Here is a 26,940-nt window from a genome sequence, read left to right on the forward strand (position 1 = left end):
ATTCTTGTATATCATTGACAAAACCTTAATGAGCTGTCCTGGCGGCCTGTCTGCATAATTATTCCCAGATTTATTTTATTTTCCCGTGCTCTGAGTGTGGTACAACACAGTTGGTATGTTATTCTGTTATGTTATGGATTACTATTCCACATATGAAGTACCTTGCATTTTTCAATATTAAACCTCAGCTCATCTGCCTAATTTGTTTAGATCTTGTTGCAGTAGCATATTCTAACTACCCTGTCAAACCTTTGTATCATCTGCAAACTTAGACATAAAACCGATATGCCTTCATTTTAAGAGTCATTAATAATATGGAAAACAACAATGGACCCAGCATTAGTATTAGTCCACTAATAGCATTAGTCCAAGAAGAGCAGTGCCCATTGATAACCACTCTCTGTGTTCTCTCACTCAATCAACCATCACTTTACCCACAGCAGCAACTTTCCCTTAATGCCACACTTCTCCAGTTTACATAGGATCTTTTGTGTGCACTGGTATGAAATCTAAATATATGATGTCAGAATTATTTTTTACATCCAGTTCCTTTGGTTCCAGTTATTCATTTGAGGTTTCGTTAAAAAGTGTATGAAACACCCATTGATAGTTCAGATTATCTCAAAAGTAAAATGTGTAATGCATTCACTGAAATTACCAGCATCATTCTAAAGAATGTTTATTTTAATTTATTATGTATTTACAAACTTGTATTATGGCAGAAGGACACCCCATTGATTTTATTAACAACATTTAAAGCACACATTAGCTCTCTCTTTTGAAATTATACTGCCTAGTCTTTTCATATAAACAATGTATAATGTTGTAATTATTTGTGTTTGTGTTGTTTTATTATTATAAGATTAAAATTATTTGAATCTGCCTTTGTTGCTATTATTTACATTGTTACCTTTAATTTGTGGAAATAATAGCAGCAGTCATCCAATGTTGTTGAATGTTTATTGTTACCTATAACAGATCTTTGATAACAGATGGCCAAAATTGCAAAATTTAGCACCAAAATATCCGTTCCCATGTCATATTTCCTTCTTTTTTTTTATTTTCTGATAATGAATTTATTAATGTACATTTGTTTTTTTCCTTAAACTTCTATTTCATAAAATTGCTGCTGCTTTTCACTTCTGACGTTTTTTTTAAACATAATTATTTTCAATGTTGTTTCTTTTGTCATTATAAGAGATGTGACACATAAGTACCTTTGTACAGCTAGCTGTTCGAGACCGCTAAGCGTTCCATTGAAAAGCATCCATCACTTCAAATAAAATCAGTTCACTTTCATTTCAGAAGTACGTGGTGATGTTTTTAGACTAAATTGAGGACAGGGAACAACAACCTTCCCATTGAGAAAAAAAAAAAAAAGCAGTTGAATGGCAAAATTTAAATTATATCTGTAATCTAAATGGTAAACTTAGTCCAGTTTAACATCAAATTCAAAAATTTCAGCCCAAATATGATAAAAGAATAGCCAAAGCTAAAAATAAGTGAGATAAACCACAGTACATTTAATTGAAACATCCTATGTATATCACATGCGTGTATTTATTTTTTTTTATTACTAACTTTTATGATCTCCATTCTGAATTAAATACAAAGATTAAATTGAATTTTGTTACTCAGGTAACTACATCAATGATGGATCCACCTGGTTCAAAGAACCATACACTGATGCTTGTAGATCGTGAAAGTGAAAAGAATAAGTGGGTAGATGCATTAAGTGAACTTCATCGTATTCTTAGGAGAAACAAACTGCCTACCAGAACTGTATGTTTACTTATGAGTATTATTTATTGAAAATTTTTTGGATTTTTTTTAAATTTGTTTATTGTTATGGATTATGTAAAACTTCATAATACTTTCTTCAATATTTATGATTTTTTATATTTTATAGGTATTTCAAGCCAAGGAAATTTTAGACAACACTGTCACTGTAATTAAAAATGCCTTATCTGCAGCTGTTATAGGTATAAAGACTGCCTTATATATTTGGTATTGCATTATTTTATTAAGGCAGGTTATTCTATTTTTTTTGTGTGTGTATATATGCAGTTTTGTTTTCCTTTAAAATATTAGAGCAAATAGGGCCATTCATATCAGCCTAATATTCTTTCGTGAATTCAATCTCTAATCAAATATCATTCAGAAGTATTCAATTTGAGTCATGCATGCAGTGCATAATATAATATTGTATATACCATGGTGTAGTGGAAAATCGGTGGGCCCACCACAAACTGATCAGGAGGACCTCCTTAAGAGTAAAAGTAGGCCCATATATAGTGCAGGGGTCTTTTCTTCTTAAGAAGATGAGGACTCTACCAAAATGCTGGTTATTCCACTACACCACTGGGTATGTAGACTAAAATAAAGTATGCATCTTATGGAAAATTCATTCTTTATTTAAATAGAGCATATCAACACATAATTTATGAAATTTAGAAAAGTAAATCTGCCTAAGGTTATAAGAAAAGTTAGTTAATAAGTACCTCTTGAAAGTAATTGCACTGTTGAATATTTTCTGTTAAACATCTCACACCAGCTGTTTTATTATCTAAATACATACAGTTCTTGACTTATGAACTTAACGTTTCTGGTTTGTTAGTAAGTAGAATTTTGCTCTTATAGGTGCCAATCACACTATATATACACACACAGATGAGCCAAAACATTATGATCAACGAGTCGTTATGCAAATCAAAGCAACTGCAGGTGAACTGCGGTGCGTGCGTGGGTCGGGACATGGTATAAAAAACACCTGATACTGAGCTCTGTTAATCAGTGTTACTCTTGTTCTTCAGATGAGAAAGACAGTGGACTTAAGCGAGTTTGACAAAGGCCAAATTGTAATGGCCATACGACTGGGTCAGAGCATATCTGAAACAGCATATCAGGTGGGGTGCTCATAGCCAGCTGTGGTTAGTACCTACTGAAAGTGATCTGAGGAGGGAAACCTATGAACTGCCGGCGACGTGTTGGATGACCACAGCTCATCGATGATCTAGGTGAGCGAATGGTATGTGGCAAAAGAAGGGCAACTGTAGCACAACTCGCCGGTAATTGGAATGCTGGTGATGGGAATAACTTAACACCAAGGACTCACATCTGGTGGGTATGGGCTTGGCAAACCCTGAGCTGGATATCATCATTCTTCTCTTTCTTGGTGATTCCCTTCTACTTCTTACTCTCTCTCTCTTTCTCTCTCTCTCTCTCTCTCTCTCGGTAACTCGGGAATTTTTTTTTTTTTTTTGACTGTTGCAGCATAAGCCTCAGGCTTCCTTGCACCATATGGCTAATAATAATAATAATGTGTCACAACACAGAGTGCATCGAACCCTGCTGAAAATGGGGCTGCGTAGCCACAGGCTGCTCTGAGTGCCCATGCTAACCACGATTCACCGGTGACAATGCCTACAATGGGCACGCGAGCATTGAAACTGGACCTTGAGTGATTGGAAGAAGGTCGTCTGGTCCGATGAATCACGTTTCCTGTTGCACCAGTGGACGGACAGGTATGTAATAGTAATAGATGCATGTGATGCAAGAAAGCAAGTGTTATGAGCTTATGTAGCATCAGCCAAAAAAAAAATTCACACAAACATTCCCTCTAAAAGTTTGTCCAGTTGCTCCTTGAATTTATTTAAGCTATCAACTTCCACAACGACAGATGGAAGTTTGTTCCAGCGATTAACCACCCACTGTCTAAAGGCAAATTTCTGCCCATCTATTCTACAACTGTCTTCCCTCAATTTGAATTTATGCCCCCTTAGGTTCATAATCTGAGCAAGTGGAAGAATCCCATCAGAATTCAGCGTGCTCAACCCATTCAAGGCCTTATACACCGCAGTCAGATCACCTCGCAGGTGCCTAGTCTCCAGCCACTGCAATTTGCAGAACTTAAGCCTGTCTTGGTAAGAGTATCCCCTCATTCCCCTCATCAATCTTGTTGCCCTTCTCTGTACACGCTCAAGCAAATCCACATCCTTCCTAAAATGAGGCCTCCAGACCTGTATGCAGTACTCAAGGCGTGGCCTGACCATTGCCCTATAAAAAGGGATAATCACCTCCTTTTCCCTGCTAAAAAAATTCGTATATATCATTGACAAGACACAAGCTACTCTTGCAGCCTCTCTGCACTGTCAGAAAACTTCATATCTGACTGCACGATTACTCCCAGGTCTTTTACATTGTCTACCACCTTAAGGGTAGTACCACACAGTTGGTACATTCCTCTTGGGTTACTTCTACCCATATGCAGTTCTTTGCATTTGTCAGTGTTAAATTTCAGTTTCCACTTCTTAGCCTAGCTGCTCAAATTTTCTCGATCCTGTTGCAATTGCACACTGCCATTACTGTCATAACAACCCTTTCAACCTTTTTATCATCTGCAAACCTCAACACTAAGTCTGATATACCTTCATCAATATCATTGATAAATATACAAAACAACAGTGGGCCCAACAATCAACCTTGCAGGACTTCACTAATAACACAAAACAGATGTGCTTTGGGCTCAGAAATACAAATATTGACCAACAGATTCTTAAACAGGGGTTATCCCCTTGCTACAATAAACCGAATTAGAGTACAAGCTAAGGATAGGATACAAAATACTACACCAATCAACAATAGTAATATCAAAAAATACTTTATTTCTGTGCCATATGTTGAACAGTGGCACAAACAGCTTAACAGATTCTTTAAAGATACTGAATTTGAAATTGTGGCCAGGCCAATACGGAAATTACACACTATACTGAACAATTGTTCAGTCCTTTCCACGTTTGCAACACAAATAAATGACCTAATATACATTTCATACAACATAAATATGCACTTTGTAAAATCATAATATACAACATTAAGATCACATGCAATACCACATGAATTCAGTGCTCTATGACCAGAGTAACCTAAGGATAGAATACAGAAATGTAATTAATGTTGTTACAAAAGCTTTTTTTTTGTATTTTTCCATTGCTTACAGAATGCAGTTGCTTTATAGTAGGGATGGGCATATCTTCAGTACCTTTTTCATGTGGTGGTTTCGATCAGGTGAATAATAAATAATTTATTTCTTATTCCACAATAAAATTTTAATCTTCAGTGTCTCGTGTTGTGTTTTTTTTCCCCTTTTTACTGCATTTGTGTATGCAACGCCATACTGTCTCATATCCCCATGGAAGAGAGGCAACAAGAGGAAGCAATACTCATGATCTGGTTATCAGAAGTGACTTTTCATGCATTAAGGATCTGCAGGTAAAAGACTCACTGGGTGGCAGCGATTACAGTGTACAAATGTGGAATTTAATTTAAGACAACACTACTGTCAAGGGTAAAGGGAAAGGCTTTTGTAAGGGAGACCACAGAGGTCTCAGACAGCTTTTAAATTATGTGCAGTGGGACCAACTGATGATGTTACTAACAACAAATTCTAAATGGGAACTATTCAGGGAAGTACTCAAAGAAGCTATTAGGCTTTTCATACCAACAAAGATATACTGTTCAAGCAAGGTTGAGACCTAAATGGAATCAGATGAACTATTGAGACACATGGCAGAGAATAAAAGTGCATGGGATGCATATAAATTATCAGGTGATACAGAAGCCTGTGGTAGATATAAATTACTCTGAAATCAAGTAACAAAGGAGGTTAGGCAATCTAAGGCAGATTATGAGAAATCTCTGGCAAAGAATGCAAAGACTTCTATGCTGATATTAACAGTAGAAGGAAGGGGTTGAATCATATTGGGCCACTTGATGTCTGGGTTAACTGTTAATGACCCTGCTCAGGTTGTGGACAAGTTGAATGGGTATTTTGCATTTATATTCACACATGAAGAATTCTTTAGGGAAGAGGATACCAAAAGTTTATCAAACTCTAACAAGAAGCTAAATGACTTTGTGATAACTGACAAGAAAGTGGAGGAGAAAATGTTTAGGATGGACATAAAGGCACCTAGGGGCAGATAGAATCTATCCAAGGGAGGCAGCAAAGGAGGTAAGCAAACCCTTAGCCAGTTTTTAAATAATTATCAGATCATCCTTATATTTAGGGAAGGTCCATGTGAACTGGAGATCTGCAAATGTATCCCCACTTTACAAAGGGGGATCAAAAGGCGACATGAGTAATTACAGATGTCTGTTAGCGTAATGTCTGTTCAGGGAAAATAATGGAGTCACTGGTTAATGAAGTAATGCAGGAAGGAAAATCTAGATAGGAATTCAATAATACTGTAGTCATAGCATGGCTTTGTTAAGGCATGGTTTGTCTAACCAAACTGATAGGTTGCTATGATGCAGTGACCAAGGTACTACATAAAAAAAAAAAATACTTGTATTTCAAGAAGGCTTTTGATATTGTTAAACATAAAAGACTGCTATTCAAACTGGAGCAATGTGGCATTAAGGGCAAGGTACTGCTACGGTTAAAGGGATGCTTAAGTTGAAGAAGACAGAGAGTATCAGTGGGCACTGCTCTTCATGGACTAATGTTATTAGTGGAGTTCCCCAGGGTTCAGTACTGGGCCCATTGTTGTTTTCAATATTTATCAGTGATGTCGATGAAGGAATGTCAGGCTTAATGTCTAAATTTTGCAGATGTTACGAAGGTTGGCGGGGTGGTTATCAGCAGTCATCAGGGTGAGCTACTGCAACAAGATCTAGGAAAATTGGGTCAATGGGCTGAGAAATGGCAGTTGTAGTTTAACATTGACAAATGCAAAGTACTGCATATGGGTAGCAGTAACCCCAGAGTAACTTATCAACTGTGTGGTACTACACTCAGGGTAGTAGAGAATGAAAAATACCTGGGAGTAATTGTGCAGTCAGACATGAAATTCTCTGAACAGTGCTGACATGCTGCCAGGACAGCTCTTGGGGTTTTGTCAATAATATTCAGAAACTTTGCTAGCAGGGATAAGGAGTTGATTATCGCTTTGTTCAAGGCCATGGTTTGGCTGCATCTTGAGTACTGTATACAGGTCTGGAAGCCTCACTTTAGAAAGGATGTAGTTCTGCTGGAACAGTGCAGAGAAGGGCAACCAGGTTGGTGAAGGGAATAAAAGAGTGCTATTACATAGAAAGGCTTCTGCAAATTGCAGCTTCTCAAGACTAGGTGCTTGTGGGGAGATCTGATTGAGGTGTTAAAAGCCTTGAATGGATTGAATAAGCTGAATGTTAATGGTATCTTCCACTTTCTGAGACTAAATCAGGGTTCATAAATTCACGTTTAGGAAAGATTGTTACAGATAGATGTGAGAAGGTTTGCCTTCACCTAGTGGGTTGTTGATTGTTGGAACAGGCGTTCATCTGTTGTTGTGAAAGTGAATGGGTTGAATAAATTCAAGAAAGAACTAGACAAATTCTTGGAGGATACGGATAGGTGAACTGTATAGGTTTTTTATTTTTTGGTTGATGCCATATAAGCTTCAGTGTTCTCCCCAGGAACAGTGGAACAGATCTATTGAATGAGTGCACTACCCAGTGAATTTAACTGATCACCCTGCTAAAATTTAAGCGATTCTCACAGTACCATATGGTACTGCTTACTGATCTCAATTGATATTAATTCGAATATATTATGTGATCAAGATCAATGCGACAGCACCATATAATGTTAAATTATGCAATTAATTTTTGCTCTGGATCGCTTAAGTCACATTTATAAATAACAGAAAATTTTATAATATTGTGAAGTATTACACTTCCCCACCTGGCTACTTCAGAATGCCACCCAGCTGGCAAAATTTTCTGGGGAGAACACTGAGCTGGCTTGCTTTTTTGCTTCATTTGACATTATTACTGCTACTACTAATGTGAGTATAATACCTAGCCACGATGGCTGAAATTCTGTCTTTGTGACTAGTGGAGCAAAAGGAGCCTCTCAAAAATAAAAATTTAGTGCAAATTACACAGTTTTCAGATTATATTAATGCATATATTCTCATAAACATCAACTTTACTACTTTGCTAAAATTTTTAAATTTGATATGGATATCAGGATATTGGGCAGGATTAACATGTTCTTTTCTGTTTTCTTTATATATTTTTGCTTGTGGCTTTAATTTTTTATAATAGGTAATATATACTTTTAATAAGTAGCACATTTAATTATTTTATAGATCAAGAAAGAATTGTTCTAGGAACAGAGGAGGGACTATATTGTGTTGATTTGGATCGCGAAGGTAAGTTAGTTCAATTCTTGTGATGATTTTAAAATTACAAATTACAAAAATATTCTGGGTATATATATCAGCTAGGAACTCATGAGCCAAAACAATATGATCACCTACCTACCAAAACATTATGATCACCTACCTGGTGTACACTATGGCCATGGATGCCAATGTGCCTAATAAATCCCCAAACATACAACAAAAACAACAACAACCTAATAGCATTTGAGTCACCTTTCGCTGTGATAACCACTTGTACTTGACATGGCATCTAATCCCCAAGACTGTGGAAGGTGTCCTCAGGTATCTTGGACCAACTGGATAGAAGGCCATACCAGAGTTTGGCAATGGAGGAAGCCACTGGTGTGAACTGGCGAATTCTGCATTCCACTACATCCTACAAATGTTTGATGGGATTAATGTCGGGGGAATTTACAGACCTAAAATGCAGGCCTTCTGACACAAGGCGTTGTCTTGAAAGAGTTCTCATTTCTGCATCTAGGTGAAAGCCACCCAGATACACAATCATCATGTAGGGTAAAACTTGGCGTGAAACTGAAGTTGAGGGTGTGTTCATTGGTGATGAGAGGACCCAGTGGTGTCCATGAAAATCGATTTTTTAGATTACTACTTTGATTTAGGGCCTGACGTAGCCCAGTGTTCAGGAGCGAGAGTGCAGAGCACACGTTCCTTGAGTGGACCGGGGTTCAAGCCTGTGACTACTAAATACGATAAATATTTGTATTGACGATTTATTGTAAACTCTACTGATTTGGTTGTCGTGCCGGAGTATTAACAGACAATTTATTTATTCTTAGAACCATTGTTTCATTCAGATCTTGCTGCCTTTGTTATAGTATAGAGTGAGTGGTAGGGGCATTCAAATTTTTAATTGTGGTAAATAGGTAGCTCTAAAATTTGGATCAATTAAGTCAGTGTTAGTTGGATAATTTTTGTTATATTTTATAATTAATTTATAACTCCAAATTACTTGTTGGGCATATATCTTTGTGTTTAGCTAAGGATATAACTAATTTAACATCATGGCCATCATGGTATAGCATAATGTATATTCAGAACTTACTAGTGCAAGGTATAACATAAAACTAGATAGCATAATAAATATCACTGCATTTAGGAATTCTATTAGATTAATGTAGTATTGACAATTAATTATTTAAATGTATTAATCTTATTAATTTTCATTATTAATCAATTGTATTCAAATGGAAACTATACCCCAGACTAGAGCAGCAAAACAATGGGCACAAAGTAGGAGGAGTGCTGTGGCTCGGTAGAGAACTGAAGGGGATGATTCTCCAATGCATCACATCCGAAAAAAATGTACAACTCGTGAAATGTTTGCAGACCTTTCTGTAACAGGACAATATCTAGCCAAGGAGGATATCTATCTTTGTGTGTGTGTGTGTGCGTGTGCGCGTGTGTGTGTGTGTGTGTGCGCGCGCGCGCGTGCGTGTGTGTGTGTGCGTGCTTGGTGCAGAAAGTGTCAAGACATTTGACACCAATTCAGAATTCTGATGAACATCTATGAGAGTTTGAAGAGCCTGGTAGATGCCTCAGAGGTATTAAAGTGGGGGACCCATCAAGCTCTCAATTGTATTCAAATTGCATTGTACTCAATTGTATTGTACTCATTACCAAAGCTCAACCTTGTGCATCATACAACACAGTGGAAATCTTCAAAGCAGAATTAGCTGGTCCCAAAAGAGCTGGTTATTGTCGATGACTCAACTGTCAAGGAGATCGGTAATATATTGTGCAAAAAAGGATAGGTGGAATAGGACCAGGGTATGTCTGCCAGAGGCAAAAGTTGATAACGTTGTAGAGTAAATATCATCCTTTAAGGGCACAAAGGTGATATTGTTGTACACTTTGGCACTAATGACATTACGAGTAGGAGATCTGCAGATTTACTAAGAAAGTACAGATCTTAAAAAATTTAACTGTGAGTTATGGTTAAATTTGAAAGTGTCTGCAATTCTGCCCAGACATGATAGGAGGGAATATACGATGAGAGCCTTGTCGATCAATTCGACCCTGGAGAGATTGTGCAAGGCTCAAGGGGTAGTATTTTTCTCAGCCTGGTCTGTGCTTGTTAACAGGAGAGACTGCTTCTACAGGGATGGGATACACTTAAATTGAAAGGGTGCAAGAATATTTGCTGATGTTATTCAGGCAGTGTTAGGTGGGTTGTAAAACTGCTAGTTTGCAGGGAGATACAAAGACTAAAAGGTTAACAGTGGCCGCAGGCAGAGGCAAAAGTGATTCTTGCACTGCTTCTATTGGAATGAACAGCAGCCTGGAAAGCAAGGCAGTGGAGATTTCCAGGACTGTCGGGAGTCATAGTGGAACAAATAAATACATGGGCTGTGTTAGGGTAACTAAGAGTAGAAACAGGTGCATGTATACTTGCATGTACACCAATGCTAGGAGTACAGTAAATAAATTTGATGAGCTTGAAGTGCTAATCAAAACATCGAAGGCAGATATTGTTGGGATATCAGAGACATGGTGTTACACAGATATAAACAGTGCAGAATTGGAATTTGGGGAGTACAATGTGTACAGAAAGGATAGACAGGACAGGAAGGGAGGAGGGGTAATGCTGTTGGTTAAGAAACAAATAAAATCTAAGGAAGTGCATCCAATTGATGTTGGTGGACAATGCAATGTTGAGTCTGTTTGGTTTGACATATGCACTGGGAAAGGAAAAATGAGAGTAGGTGTATGCTATAGGCCTAATGAATCTGATGAGTATAATGACCAGTTGTGCAGAGAAATAGAATGGGCCAGTAAATCAGAATGTCTTATAATGGGGGATTTTAACTTTTCAGATATTGACTGGAACTTGTGGATTGGTCACTCGCACTCTAGCAAGACTTTTTTTGGATTTATTGGATGACTGTTTTCTATAGAAGCATGTTCAAGAGGCAACCAGAGGGAATAATACTCTTGATCTGATTATTAGCAGTGATTATTCATGCTTCAAGAATTTGCAGATAAAGGAACCACTGAATGACAAGTTATCATAATGTACTGATATGGTAATTACTTAAAGATCGAACTACCATCAAGGCTAAAGGGAAGGGCTTTTGCTTTCATAAAGGTGACTACAGAGGTCTCAGACAGCTTTTAAATTCTGTACAGTGGGATCAACTGATGATGTTATGAACATTGAATTCTAAATGGGAAGCCTTCGGGGACTTAATCTTGGAGGCTACTAGGCTTTTCGTTTCAACTAAGAAATACTGTTCAAGGTTCAGGCCTAAATGGATGTCAGATGAATTAATGAGGCCCATGACAGAGAAGAAAAATGTATGAAATGCATATAATGTATCAGGTGACACAGAAGCCTCTGGCAGACATAAGCTTGTCAGTAATCAAGTCACAAAGGAGGTTAGGCAGGAGAAAGCAGATTACGAGAAATCTTTGGCAAAGGATGCAAAGAAAACAACAAAGAGTTCTTTACTTATGTAAAATCTAGAAGGAGAGGGATGAATCAGATTGGACCACTTAACATAGATGGATTGACTATTGATGATAATGCTCAAGTAGCTGATAAATTGAATGAGTATTTTGCATCTACACTCACACATGAGGAGTCATTCAATGAGGGGAATGCAGAAGTTTATCAAACTCTAACAGTGAGCTAAGTGGTTTTGTAATAACTGAGCACAAAGTGGAGGAGAAATTGTTGAAGTTAAACAAAAGAAAGTCACCTGTGGTGGACAGGATCGATCCAGTTATATTAAAGGAGGCAGCAAAGCAAGTAAGCAAATCCTTAGCCATAATTATGAGGGCTTCCTTGAACTCAGGGGAGGTCCCCATGGATGGGAGGTGTGCAAAAGTATCACCAATTCACAAAAGGGATTCGAAAGGTGAGACAAGTAACTATAGACCTGTTAGTTTAGCTTGTGTTCTGGGAAAATTAATGGAGTCACTGGTTAAAGAAGCATTACAGGACCATCTAGACGAGACTGCACTAATATTTAAGACACAGGATGGGTTTGTTAAAGGGAGGTCTTGTCAGACCAATTTGATTGGATACTATGATGTGGTTGCAAAAGAGCTGAATGTAAAAAATAATGTTGATATCATATACTTGTATTTCAAGAAAGGTTGTGATACTGTTGCACATGGAAGACTGCTGTACAAATTAGAGAGGTATGGCATGAAGTGTAAATTTGCTACAATGGATAAAGGGATGGTTGAGTGGGATGACAGAAAGTGGTAATCATTGGACACTGTTCTTCATGGACAAATGTTATTAGTGGAGTTCCCCAGGGTTCGGTGCTGGGCCCATTGTTGTTTCGTGTATTCATCAATTATATTGATGAAGGTATCGGTTTGCAGATGATACAAAGGTTGGCAGGGTTGTTAAGACAGTATGTTACTCCAACTGGATCTAGACAAGTTGGACAAATGGGCTGAGAAGTGGCAACTGAAGTTTAACATTGACAAATGCAAAGTACTGCATATGGGCAGCAATAACCCAAACGAAACGTACCAACTGTGTCGTACTACACTCAGGGAAGTGGAAAGTGAAAAAGACCTAGTTGTAATTGTGCAGTCAAATCTGAAGTGTGCTGAGCAGTGCAGATGGGCTGCCAGTGCAGGTCAATGATACATAGGAATTTTGCTAGAAGGGAGAGGGAGGTGTTTATCCTGTTGTACAAGGCAATGGTCAGGCCACACCTAGAATACTGTTTACAGGTTTGGAGACCTCATTTTAGGAAGGATGTAAAGTTGCTAGAACAAATACAAAGAAGGGCAACCCCGGGGGCTCACATTTGATGAGTATGGGCTTGGCACACCCAGGGTCCCGAGCTGGATATCATCATTCTTCTCTTTCTTGGTGATTCCCTTCTACTTTTGACTATCTCTCTCTCTCTCTCTCTCTTTCTTTCTCTCTCTCTCTCTCTCTCTCTCTCTCTCTCTCTCTCTCTCTCTCTCTCTCTCTCTCTCTCTCTCAATCTCTCTCTCTCTCTCTCTCTCTCTCTGTGTCCCTCAGGGTAACTCGGGAACTTTTTTTTTTATTGGTGCAGCATAAGCCTCAGGCTTCCTTGCACCATATGGCTATTAATAATAATAATAACAAGATTGGTGAGGGGAACAAAGGGGTGCTCTTACCAAGAAAGTCTTAAGTTCTGCAAATTACAATGCAACTGAACTTTTCCATTGAATTTTTCCATAGATGGGTAACATAAGCCAATATATCACTGTATCAACACTAATGGAATCCATACTGGTGATCATTGATCAGATGGAAGGTTTCTAGATAGTTTAAGAGTTGGTGTTTAATTAATTTCTCCATTACATTAGAAAAAATAGAATTAAGTGAAATGGGACGATAATTGGGAAGGATTTGTCACTCTTTTTAGGAATGGGCTGAATAGGAGCAAATTTCCAAGCAAAAGGGAAAACACCTGTGGAATAAGAAAGTGATAAAAGATGACACAGAACAGGAGTAAACTCAGGAGAATAGGTTTTGAGAACAAGTGGAAAAATACCATCAGGACCTGGCACTTCCTTGGCATCAAGACTGTTCAAAATTCTTCTGACATTCTTTTGATATGTGAATGGTAGAAGGTGGTTTTCCAAGATTATCAATACATGAGTTAGAGGAAAGGTCAGCTTTAGCTATAGCTGAGGTTGCACTAGAACCATCTAGATGAGCAAAATTTGCAGCCGATAGCTTTGGCACGAGAGCAGAATGCTTGAATACCATTTGGACAAGAAGCAATTTATTACTCTTAGCCTGTTAGCCTGTTTAAAAACTAGTTTTGACTGATTAATAACTTTAAAATTGTTGTTTGTTTGTTATTTGGTTTTTAGGAGCATTAGCAACTAAGGCCATATTGCTCCGGGGATATGTGGTGGTCATTCCCTGACCTTTCTGCATTCTCCGTATTTGGTGGTCACGGGCTCGAACTCCGGTCTAATCAACAAGCATGTGCTACGCACTGCTGCTCCTGCCCACCTGGCTACAGAGGCGCCAAAATTGTTGTGAGCTTTGATGTAGACAGAAAATGAACCTGGAGATTTGGATGAAAGCCAGTTACGATCTGAAATATTCTTATCTTGAACAGCCTTAGTGCATTTATTGGGAACTAGCATTTAGATAAAGGATGAGATTTTTAAGTGGCGTGTGGAATAAAGCATTTCATTCCTTACAAGAATAATTTCGCTGACATGATCTCAGCAAACATTGATATCAGATTTGAAACTTTAATCCAAACAAGGTAAAGAAGAAGAGAATTCTCCCAGGTCATCTCATTTTGCATTCTTAATGCCAAACAACACGAGGTTGAGAATAGGGACGAGGACCCTCTACAAGTTGTAATCTGAGGTACCTAGAGGGATCTCTCACCTTGACTGAACAGTTAGAAGGGTTGTTTATGAGAAAAAGATATAGAGGGTTGGCTGTGTGCTCAGGATTGTCTGGTATTTTGGTAGGTAAATGAATAGGCTGTGCAAGGTCATTAGTAATTGCAAAATCCTCAGCATCACGACCAACTTGGTCTGTGTGACTGGAAAATAGAAGCCAACTGTAGTTATGAACATTGAAATCACCAAGGAAAATTACCTCAGTATTAGAGTGGAGAATATCAGTCAAAGAGTTCCAAGTATTTAGTGTTGTTGAGAGAATGATAGAGGCAACGGATGAATTTGACAGAATGGTTCAGAGAGATTTTAAATCACAGAAGATCAAAAAGAGGGGATTCCAAATTACTCTGACAGGGAATATCAGAGCTAAAACATATGCACAAGTACCACCTTTGGAGCTAAAGTAATAGCACAGCGAATAATTAGAATAACTTTGATTAGCAGTGGTTGAAACAATCAGTAACTGGGATTCTGTTAAATAAAGTACATGGGGTTTGGCAGACTGTAAGTGGAAATGGACATCATTGAGATTGGATCTGAGAACATGTATATTTGTGAAATGAACAAGGAATTCTTTGGGAGGTTTAGATCATTTTTGTAGATAAGTTTTTCTATTAGTTTGACTATGCATTATGTATTCAGTAGTAAAGAAAGGTGAGAAGGACAAGTTGTTTGAAGTAATGAAATTTTGGATGTGGCGTAAATATGACAAGATTATACTCAGCTCCCCAATAATGCCCCCTGCATACAAACTACTCATATTCCCTCCAATCACTACCTTTCAGAGTAAAGGCAGCCAAATTATACACTAGCCTCCTAGAGAAAGTTAAAAATATGATCACTCCGGTGAACTATCTAGCAGCCAGCCTACGAACACCGTTTCAGAGCTGAACCCTCGAAATATAAGGAAAATTGGATCTCATGATGATATCCATCATAACGTCAAAAGACATCAATCATACTGCATGATGAAGGTTGCCGAGGCTTGCTCAAACTTTTTACTGGAGACTAAACATTGGTTCCACCACTTCAATCCTCCAATAAGCAATCTGGTGGTATTGCACTGCTTGTGAGAGTCACTACCACCTAGTAATGCATGGTAACACAGAGGGGTGGCATATCTCTGTGTTGTGTGAATGCCACAACTTGACCCCTACCAATGTTGGTTTGCACCTGGGTGATCACATCCAGTACATTAGGTGTAGTATTTTACGACTTGCACATGAGGGTTATATCCAGACTCGCTAACAGTTTCACCATCGTGAAAGTGCAAGCAGAGGATTTAGTTGTCAGAGTAAGTAAACAAGTCTTTAACTATTGACTCCATTATTTTTGCTGGAACAGAAGTTTTATCTAACAGGTCTGTAATTATTCATATTACCCTTTGATATCCCTTTGTGAATTGGAAATACATTCGCCCATCTCCAGTCCACTGGGACCTCCCCTGAATTCAGAGATGGTCTCATAATTATGGCTAAGGATTTACTTACTTCCTTTAAGTGTTTCTCTTCCACTTTCCTCTCATTTATTACAAACTCATTTAGCTCCCTGTTAGGATATGAAAATCTTCAGGCATCCACTTCCCTGTGAAATTCCTGATGTGTGAATGTAGATGCAAAATACTCATTCAGTTTGTCAGAAATCTGAGCAGGATCATTAGCAGTCGAAACATCAATGTGAAGTTGACCAATGTGATTCATTCCCTTCCTTCTAATGTTTGCATAAGTAAAGAAACTTTGCATCCTTGCCAAGTAAAGAAATCTTTGCATCCTTGCCTGGTATTTCTCATAATCTGCATTAGCTTGCCTAACATCCTTTGCGACTTGATTACAGGCTAGTTTTTCAAGCAACAGAGAAGCCTATGGCTTCTCTGTTGCCTGATAATTTATATGCATCCCATGCATTTTTCTTCTCTGCCATAAGGCTCATTAGTTAAGTTGACATCCATTTAGGCCTAAACCTTAACAGTATTTCTTAGTTGATATGAAAAGACTAGTAGCTTCTATGATTAATTGTTTGAATGCTTCCCATTTAGAATTTGTTGATGTTAACATTATCAGTTGGTCCCACTGTGTAGATTTAAAAACTGTCTACAACCACTGTAGTCACTTTAACAAAAGCATAAACCTTCCCTTTACCCTTGATGGTAGTTACACCTTTAAGTAAATCCCACATCAGTATACTGTGATTACTGCCACCCAGTGGTTCTTTTATCTGCAGATTCTTAATGCATTCTTAATCAGTGCTGATAATGATATCAAATGTTACCTCTCTCTTGTTGCCTCTCTAACATGCTACTGTGGAAAACAGTCATCCAATAAATCCACAAAAGTCTTGATAGTGTGTGAGTTACCAACCACAAGTTCCAGTCAATATTTGGAAAGTTAAAATCCCTCACTATAAAACATTCTGAATACTAGCTCACTCCATTTCTCTTTATAGTTTTTCATTGTACTCATTCTAGTCATTATGCCTATAATACACTTGCACACTCCTACTCTCATTTTTGCTTTCCTAGTGTTTATGTTGCTCTAAATTGACAATGTATCACTCACTAACCACCCATGTAAACTGGATGCGCTGTCTTAGATTTTATGTACTTCTGAATTAAGAGCATAACTGCCATCCTACCTTGTGTATCCTTTCTGTACACATTGCACTCTCTATATTCAAATTCTTAGGCCACATCTTTGATATCCCAACTATGTCTGCATTTGATGCCTTGACCAACACTTCATAATTATGAAATTTATTTACTATTGGTGTACATGGAAGTTAGTTACTCGAGCCCAATGTGTTTATTTACTTATTCCATGATGATTCCCAGAATTCCTTGAAATCCCTAGTACCTTGCTTTCCAGGCCACTGCTCATTCCATTAGAAGCAGGGACAGAATCACTTTCACCTCTGCCGGCAGCTATTTTTAATCTGTCTGTGTAGCCCCATGTTGTCCATTTTCCAACCCATCTAATACTGCCTCAATAGCATCAGCAAATATTCTTGCACCCTTTCTATTTAGAATTTCCTATTCAGATTGCCCTGTACCTGTTAAGTAAGTCCACTGATCTCTTACTCTTAATGTTTAATCCCAATATTATAATAAATCCAAATGCAATGAGACATAATATTATAAGAGCTTAAAATTATCTATTAAATATTGGTGTAGATACACCATAGATATCTCTTAAATGAAAACTACAGTAGTAGTATAAGGGCATCGTTTCAACTGTATCTCACATTGTGATCATCCTTCGCAACAATCTTTCAATGATTTTCACAATCTTTACTTATTCTCAGGAATAAGTAACAATAGTCTTCTCTATTAATGAAGCATTACTTATTCAAGGTAGTGCAATACATGGTAACTCGTTGTGGAAGATGATCACAATATGAGATACAGTTGAAATGATGCTTTAACTACTACCATAGTTTTCATTTATGAACTATCTATAGTGTATCTTCACCAATATTTAATAAATTAGTCACAATATGTACAATAGTATCACCTTTAGTGCCCTTAAAAGATGATATCTGCTCCACAATATCAACAACTTCTGCCCCTGGCAGACATAACTTGTTTCTATTCTACCTATCCTTTTTGCACAATATATTTCCCATTTCCCTGACAGTAGAGCCACTGAGAACAACTAGCTCCTGTGGAATCAGTGCATTCTGGGTTGGGGGTTGCCACTCTGTTGCCTGATGATCAGGTGTAAGCTCTGGTGTTGAGGTGTACAGCTGAGAGCTTGATGAGCTGTTCAGTTTAAATCCTTCGAGTACATCCACCCTGTTCTTCAAGCTGTTAAAGGCCAATAACAATGCCAAGTTGATGCATAATATGCTCGCACTCTTTTACGTCAAACACACACAAAGACTTTCTCAATTGGTAATATCATGTCCCTTTCCAGATAGACTTGCAGATGTCAAACAAGCGGTACATTTTGTTAGCCCATGATTTGGAGGACAACCCCCCCCCCTCCTGAGTTCTCCCCTGATTCACAGCACTCCATCTACTTTGAGCCTGCTTTGCTGCTCTGGTCTGATGCATAATTTCCGTCAAAATTCCATTCAAATCAGAATACTACATTAAACTAATATACTTAAATGCAGTAATAACACTATGCACTGATTATGCAGCAATAATATATATTATACTATCAAATTTACGTTATTAAATATATAAATATAAATTAAGATAATCTACTTGTTGCATGGCTAACAAGTAGAGCAAAAATAAAAATAAACCATACATAATAAAACAAAACTTAAGTTAGGGGAAGAGAAAGGGTATTGCAGAAAGAACACTCCTAAAATAATTTAGAAAGGCCAAAATATATGATACCAAATGACAAAAATATTTTAGAAAAAGCCAATTAATTGAAATTTAGCAGTGCCTCTCTAATAGCACCATGTCCAAATTATGTGAAATCACTAAAAGAGGAGTCGAAAAATATCTGCAACACTGACCAACAAAACTAAATGTAAATAAAATAAACAAACTGACCATTATGCCCCATCTCAGTGAAGGACCATAAGGCAAATAATGTTCAGAGAATCACTGCATTTTGAACATTAGATAAATCTATGCATACATGAATTGATACTTTGATCAATCGACAGATGCAATGGATTTGAATTATAGTGTGGCCCCTATGCAGTGAAAAATTATAATAGAACAGAACTTAGCACTCACATGGCAACACCATCATACCACTAACAAAATCACTGTTAAACCAGAATATATAGGAAAAATTAGGCTCTCTCTCTATATATATATATATATTAGCATTAGCATTAGTAGAGGCATTTGATGCAAGAAAGCAAGCTTATGCAGCATCAGCCAAAAAAAAAAAAAAAAAAAAACCCACTTCCACTTCACCCCTCTGTTCGTTCAAAATACCTGTCCAGCTGAGCCTTAAACTTATTTAGGCTGTCAACCTCTACCACAAGGGATGGAAGTCTGTTCCACCAACCAACCACCCGCTGGCTAAAGGCAAATTTCCGCACCTCTATCCTACATCTGTCTTTCCTCAATTTGCATTTATGCCCTCTCAGGTGATTTTTCTGAGCTAGAGGAAGAATCCCATCAGCATTGAGCATGCTTAAACCATTCAAGGCTTTATACACCTCTGTCAGATCACCTCGCTGGTGCCTAGTCTCCAGACACTGTAATTTGCAAAACTTAAGCCTTTCTTCGTAAGAGCACCCCTTTGTTCCATTCACTAATCTTGTTGCCCTTCTCTGTACTCGTTCCAGCAGCTCTACATCCTTCTTGAAATGAGGCCTCCAGACCTGTATACAGTACTCTAGGTGTGGCCTGACCATCGCCTTATACAATGGAATAATCACCTCCTTATCCCTGCTGGAAAGGGCGCCTCCGTAGCCAGGTGGGAAGGAGCAGCGGTGCGTAGCACACGCTTCTTGATTAGACCGGGGTTCGAGCCCGTCACCACCAAATACGGAAGATGCGGAAAGGTCAGGAAATGACCACCGCATCTCCCGGAGCAATATGGCCTTAGTTGCTAATGCTCCTAAAAACCAAATAACAAACAACCCTGCTGGAAAAATTCCTGTATATCATTGACAATACTCCATGAGCTACTCTTGCAGCCCATCTGCACTGCTCAGAGAACTTCATATGTGCCTGCACAACCACCCCCAAGTCCCTTTCATTCTCTACCACTGTCAGTGTAGTACCACAGAGTTGATACGTTGCTCTGGGGTTGCTGTTTCCCATGTGTAGTACTTTACATTTGTCAATGTTAAACTTCATTTGCCACCTCTCAGCCCATCTGCTCAACCTTTCCAGATCCTGTTGCAGCAGCATAGTGTCAGTAGTGTCCTTGACAACCCTGCCAACCTTTGTATCGTCTGCAAACTTGGACATTAAGCCCGATATACCATCATCAATATCATTTATAAATACAGAAAACAATAATGGACAGAAAACAATATGTACTTAACTTATTTATACATTATTACTTATTAAATTATGGTACTACTTGGGAGCGTAGGTTTGTAGTGACCCCAACCAACCCGCTAGTTGTATATAAATCTAGCCCTGGTATGGATAGCCTTGTATATAAAAATATATAACTTAGATACATGTATCTAAGTTATATATTTTTATATATAAGACTATAAATAAGTTAAGTGTGTGTATATATATATATATATATATATATATATATATTTCAATATCAAACTTAAGTTATATGTGTTATGTAATTGAGCTTATGTTGTATGTATTTTGTATTTATATGTATTTTGTATGTATCTCCTATCGAATTTACTTTATGTATTATGGTATACTGTTAAGTTTATAATTTCTAATTAATTATGATAAATAATAAAATTATTTAACTAATGCCAACCTACATGATTTGAACTTTCGAACTACCTGTGTGCCACAATTAAAATGCTAGAATTCACCTATTATGCTGTCAATACTATAACAATGGCATCAAAATTCAAACAGTCTTATCAATACAACATAATAGCAGCAGAGCTTGACTGTGGTTTCTTAAGCAATTATAAACGATAAGTAACAAACAAATTCACCAACATAATCAGAGGGTTGGTTTCAGGCTTTTAATTAAGCTGTCATAATTCAAAATGTTTCAATGGCCGAGAATGGTTTCAAAGAGCATTATGAAGCCACATGATAGCGGTTAATTGACTTTTGCAATTAGCTTGTGTTTAAAAAAAAAAACAAACAATGTAGAAGTTCTTATCCTTCGGTATGGGCTTGGCACACCCAGGGTACTGAGCTGGATATCATCATTCTTCTCTTTCTTGGTGATTCCTTTTTACTTCTCTCTCTCTCTCTCTCTCTCTCGCTCTCTCGGCGTCTCCGTAGCCAGGTGGGAAGGAGCAGCAGTGCGTAGTACACGCTTCTTGATTAGAACGGGGTTCGAGCCCGTCACCACCAAATACGGAGGATGCGGAAAGGTCGGGGAATGACCACCGCATATCCCGGAGCAATATGGCCTTAGTTGCTAATGCTCCTAAAAACCAAATAACAACAACAACAACAACTCTCTCTCTCAGGGTAACTCGGGAATTTTTTTTTTGGCTGGTGCAGCATAAGCCTCAGGCTTTCTTGCACCATATAGCTAATAATAATAATAATGAGTGACTTTCACTGTCTCTTGCTCAACCACAGTAGGTTCTTCTTCTTCGTCATCGCTGAAAATTTCAGATTCCATTGTATCTGCAAAGAGTTCCTCTTCATTCATGAACATCCTGAAGCACACAATGTCCACATTTACTTTGGTCTTCAAAGCACTTTTACAAGTTTAAGTGATGATGCACATTCTCTAAAATTTCTTTTCCTGCTATCAGACTATTCTTCATGATTAGTAGACGAAAGAGCATGTGAAGCTTCATTCACTACATCATTCAAGGTAACAAATGCAGCATGTTTGAAGCAATTGGCAATCACTTTTTTGTCGCTCTCATCTCATGCTGAAACACATAATTGTGTTTTACTTTTGAGACAGCATAATTTGTTTAATAACATTTTTTGATAGTTTTTCTTCGAAGCCTTGGATTATATCTTGATCAAGTGGCTGAAGAATCGATGTCATATAGATGGTAGGTACTCAACAGTGATTGTATGCAGGCCATTCCCTTGGCAATGAGGGATGAAGTTATCTTCAAACAGCAATTTTTTTTTTATTTCCCTGCTCATCTTGAAATCTAAGTGTCTCTGATCCATTCTTTGCAGATTTTTGATGATATGCAAGAGGCCTTTGGTTTGTGTAATACATAGTCAGCAACATCTTCAAACCTTTAAATCATAGGAGCTTCTGGGCTTTCCCGATGATGATTATTATTATTAGCCATATGGTGAAAGGAAGCCTGATGCTTATGCTGCACCAGCCAAAAATAATTCCCAGATTACCCTGAGAGAGAGAGAGAGAGAGAGAGAGAGAGAGAGAGAGAGAGAGAAAGAGAAAGAAAGTAGAAAGGAATCACCAAGAAGGAGAAGAATGATGATATCCAGATTAGGACCCTGGGTGTGCCAAGCTCATTCTCACCAGATGTGAGCCCCTGTGGTGATTAGAGAGGACGTTTCTCTGTGCTAGACATGTTTTCCACCAGGAGAATCATAATCTGTTTTTCCTTTTTTTTTTTTTTTTTTTTTTTATTATTATTATTATTATGATTTTTCACCTGAAATGTAGCTACATTTCTCACCTTAAATATAAATATTTTATCCTGCAGAAACTTTTTAAAAAATTAAAAAAAAAAAAAAAAAAAAAGAGTATAGTTTTGTTAGCGTTGAAGATGTTCTGGTTGTATATCAACAAAACATATTTCAAACAATTCCCCTTCCATTCCTTTGTGGCTTCAGTGTTGACAGTTGAACGTTCACTGCACACTTTTTGGAAGACAGCCAGTGTCAAGTCTTAAATTTCTAGAACCACCTGCAGAAGGTTTGAAATTTTCAGTATTCATCCAAAACACAAATTATCCATCCTTGGTTTTTAAAAGATTTCAGTCTACAGAATGTGTTTTGCATATCATCATTAGCCATTCCAAGACTACCATTTCAAAATCCAGATAGTTCACCTTTTGAGTTCTGATCCTACCCAGTCCATCAGAGTTTGCTAATCTTTCAATATTTTTTGGTCTTTTAGAATGGTGATCAGTGACCACTATACTTCTAGGAATGCTGAAGTGCTTAGTTATTAACCCCAGGGGGGGCTCACATCTAGCGAGTATGGGCTTGGTACACCTAGGGTCCTGAGCTGGATATCATCTCTCTCTCTCTCTCTCTCTCTCTCTCTCTCTCCTCTCTCTCTCTCTCTCTCTCTCTCTCTCTCTCTCTCACTCACTCACTCACTCACTCACTCACTCTCAGGGTAATTCAGAAATTTTTTTGGCTGGTGCAGCATATGCCTCAGGCTTCCATGCACCATATAGCTAATAATAATAATAATAATAATAATGTTGGTCTTAGAATACATGTTATTAAATTATTATTCATTTAATTTTATATTTCCTATTTACCATATAGACATCTTTCTGTAAATTTGATTTGTGATTTGCTGATTGGATTGATATACAAATCAAACAAAGGGCTCTCACATATGTATACACTGAATTCCAATTGTTTAATACTGAAATGTTAAGCATTTGAGGTCCATACTGACATCATATTATTAACTGGAAATTATTACATATTCTTACATAACTATTACAAGAAAGGCACCTCGGGTGGATGGGATCTATCCAGTTATATTAAAGGAGGCAGCAAAGGAAGTAAGCAAACCCTTAGCCATAATTATGAGAGCTTCCTTGGACTTAGGGGAAGTACCCATGGACTGGAGATGTGCAAATGTGACCCCAATTCACAAAGGAGGATCAAAGGGCGACACAAGTAATTATAGACCTGTTAGTTTAACTTCTGTTCCTGGAAAATTAATGGAGGCACTGGTTAAAGAAGCACTGCAGGATCATCTAGACAAGACTTCAGTTATAGCTCAGACACAGCATGGTTTTATTAAGGGGAAGTCTTGCCTGACCAATTTGATTGGATACTATGATGCAGTCACAAAAGAACTGGATGTGGGGAATAACTTTGATATCATATACTTGGATCTTAGAAAGACTTTTGATACTGTTACACATGGAAGACTGCTGCACAGAGTGGAGCAGTGTGGCATTGGAGGCAAATTGCTGCTATGGACAAAGGGGTGGTTGAGGGGGAGAAGACAGAGAGTGGTAATTAATGGACACTGCTCATCGTGGACTAATGTTATTAGTGGGTTCAGTATTGGGTCCATTATTGTTTTCTGTATTTATAAATGATATTGATGATGGTATATCAAGCTTAATGTCCAAGTTTGCAGACGATACGAAGGTTGGCAGGGTTGTCAAGGACACTGCTGACACTATTCTACTGCAACAGGATCTGGAAAGGTTGAGCAGATGGGCTGAGAGGTGGCAAATGAAGTTTAACATTGACAAATGTAAAGTACTACATATGGGAAACAACAACCCCAGAGCAACGTATCAACTCTGTGGTACTACACTGACAGTGGTAGAGAATGAAAGGGACCTGGGGGTGGTTGTGCAGGCAGATATGAAGTTTTCTGAGCAGTGCAGACGGGCTGCAAGAGTAGCTCATGGTGTATTGTCGATGATATATAGGAATTTTTCTAGCAGGGATAAGGAGGTGATTATTCCCTTGTATAAGGCAATGGTCAGCCACCTAGAGTACTGTATACAGGTCTGGAGGCTTCATTTCAAGAAGGATGTAGAGATGTTGGAACAAGTACAGAGAAGGGCAACAAGATTAGTGAATGGAACAAAGGTTTGCTCTTACGAAGAAAGGCTTAAGTTTTGCAAATTACAGTGTCTGAGGACTAGGCACCAGCGAGGTGATCTGATAGAGGTGTATAAAGCCTTGAATGGTTTGAGCATGCTCAATGCTGATGGGATTCTTCCTCTTGCTCAGAATAATCACCTGAGAGGGCATAAATTCAAATTGAGAAACGACAGATGTAGGATAGACACGAGGAAATTTGCCTTTAGCCAGCGGGTGGTTGGTTGGTGGAATAGACATCCATCCCTTGTCGTGGAAGTTGATAGCCTAAATAAGTTTAAGGCTCAGCTGGACAGGTATTTCGAACGAACAGAGGGGTGAAGTGGAAGTGGTTATTTTTTATTTATTTATTTATTATTTATTATTTATTTTTTTTTTTGGCTGATGCTGCATAAGCTTGCTTTCTTGCATCAAATGCCTCTACTAATGCTAATGCTAACTTGTAATATAGAAACTGATCCAAAAATATCTGTCAGATAATTATATTTTACCCTAAACTTTATATTTCTGCAACAACATGGCAGTTGACCAAATATCATTCCCTGCTATAAAACTGCATATATATTCTCTCCCGATATGTATACTTTTCCTATCACCTAACAGTAATTATCCATCAGCCAACCTTTGGCAGTGGCAGCCTGTTCTTTCTAATTATATGCTAACTGTACTGATACCGTTGCAAAACTCCTTCCCTATAATTTGTAATAACTTTTGGATCTCTTTCTTCATTCTTTTTTTTGTGTTTACTTTCATTGCTTAAAAACTATCTCATTCTTATTCTTGTACATCTTTATCTTAATCCAGCTTGCAACAATACCAGTATGGTATATATTTTCTATGATAATTCTCTATTAATATTTTGTACTGTTTATTCATTTATAATTTTTTAGTACTGTTTATTCATTTATAATTTTTTAGTACTGTTTATTTATAAGTTTTTGTACTTCAACATGCAACCCACTTAGATCTTCAAATTCTTTATATTTTTATTCTTACTCCTTATTCTTCCTTCTATCCTATATTTATAGTAGTTCTGACAACTTGCAATGACCGCTACATTTAACTAACATTGTCATATTTCATATGTCTATAATATGCATATATTTTTTTTATTGTTTATTTTTCTATTTTTATATATATATATATATATATATATATATATTTTTTTTTTATTTTGAAAAAGTCTGTGGCCTCCTTGCACTTTATGCATAATACTGATACATATATAAAACACAGTTTTTATCTGTTAATCTGTATAACACTTTTATTCTTTTTTATACTTGTATCCTACATAATTTATACATGTTTTATTCTACTTATTTTATACATTTTTTGATGAGATTACCTACTAATATGGTTACTAAATTTTAAATACAAGTAATCTTAAATATAAAAGGAACACTAGTGATTTCATTTAATTTAATGAAATCTAAATGGATTAGACTTCATTAAAACTGAAATCTAATCAAATTTACTCCAATGTAGGAAGGTTGATAGCTGGAATACAGGATAGTGTAAATTAGCAATCTGTGTTAAAGTGTAGATTAAAGTAGTATTCAATACATATTTCAGTACTTGATGCATGAGATTATAAACATTGACTTATAAATAAATAAAATTTAAAAGTGAATTATACAGTAAATACAATATGTACAATGATGTTAAAAAAACTAAGGTGATCACTCCAGTATGAGGAAAGGAATATAAAATGTTCATGGCATTTATATAATCCAATAATATAAAAAAAATTACAAGAAATATCATGTCAATAAACCATCAACAAGATAACTGGTTGCAGATAGTCTGGTGAGAAATTTTCCTGTCAAAAGCAAGACCAAAGATATGTTTGTTTATTAATGCCATAGTTCTTTTAAAAAAGAAATTGGATATCTCTAACCTTGATCTGCTGATATGGAAGGTAATCTTTTGTCCAGTAGCTGCTGCTAGTGTAAGGAGGTTAAATGGTATAGTAGATCTGATATATAAGTTGATCCAGAGAAAATATGA

The 26,940-nt window shown here is 37.3% G+C and overlaps 1 protein-coding gene across 1 annotated transcript in view; it reads left to right on the top strand.

The window, feature by feature from the left end:
- Positions 1-26,940, top strand: part of LOC150088463 (serine/threonine-protein kinase Genghis Khan-like) — a 905,682-nt gene that overhangs the window by 659,953 nt on the left and 218,789 nt on the right. The window contains exons 32-34 of the mRNA XM_090370169.1: positions 1,639-1,782; positions 1,910-1,982; positions 8,136-8,198. Of these exons, the coding sequence (XP_090226295.1) occupies positions 1,639-1,782; positions 1,910-1,982; positions 8,136-8,198 (280 nt within the window). The remainder of the gene's footprint in view (positions 1-1,638; positions 1,783-1,909; positions 1,983-8,135; positions 8,199-26,940) is intronic.

The sequence above is a fragment of the Mastigoproctus giganteus genome, chromosome 3 (assembly GCF_048544385.1).
Source record: "Mastigoproctus giganteus isolate SK-2022 chromosome 3, ASM4854438v1, whole genome shotgun sequence".
NCBI lineage: Eukaryota > Metazoa > Arthropoda > Arachnida > Uropygi > Thelyphonidae > Mastigoproctus > Mastigoproctus giganteus.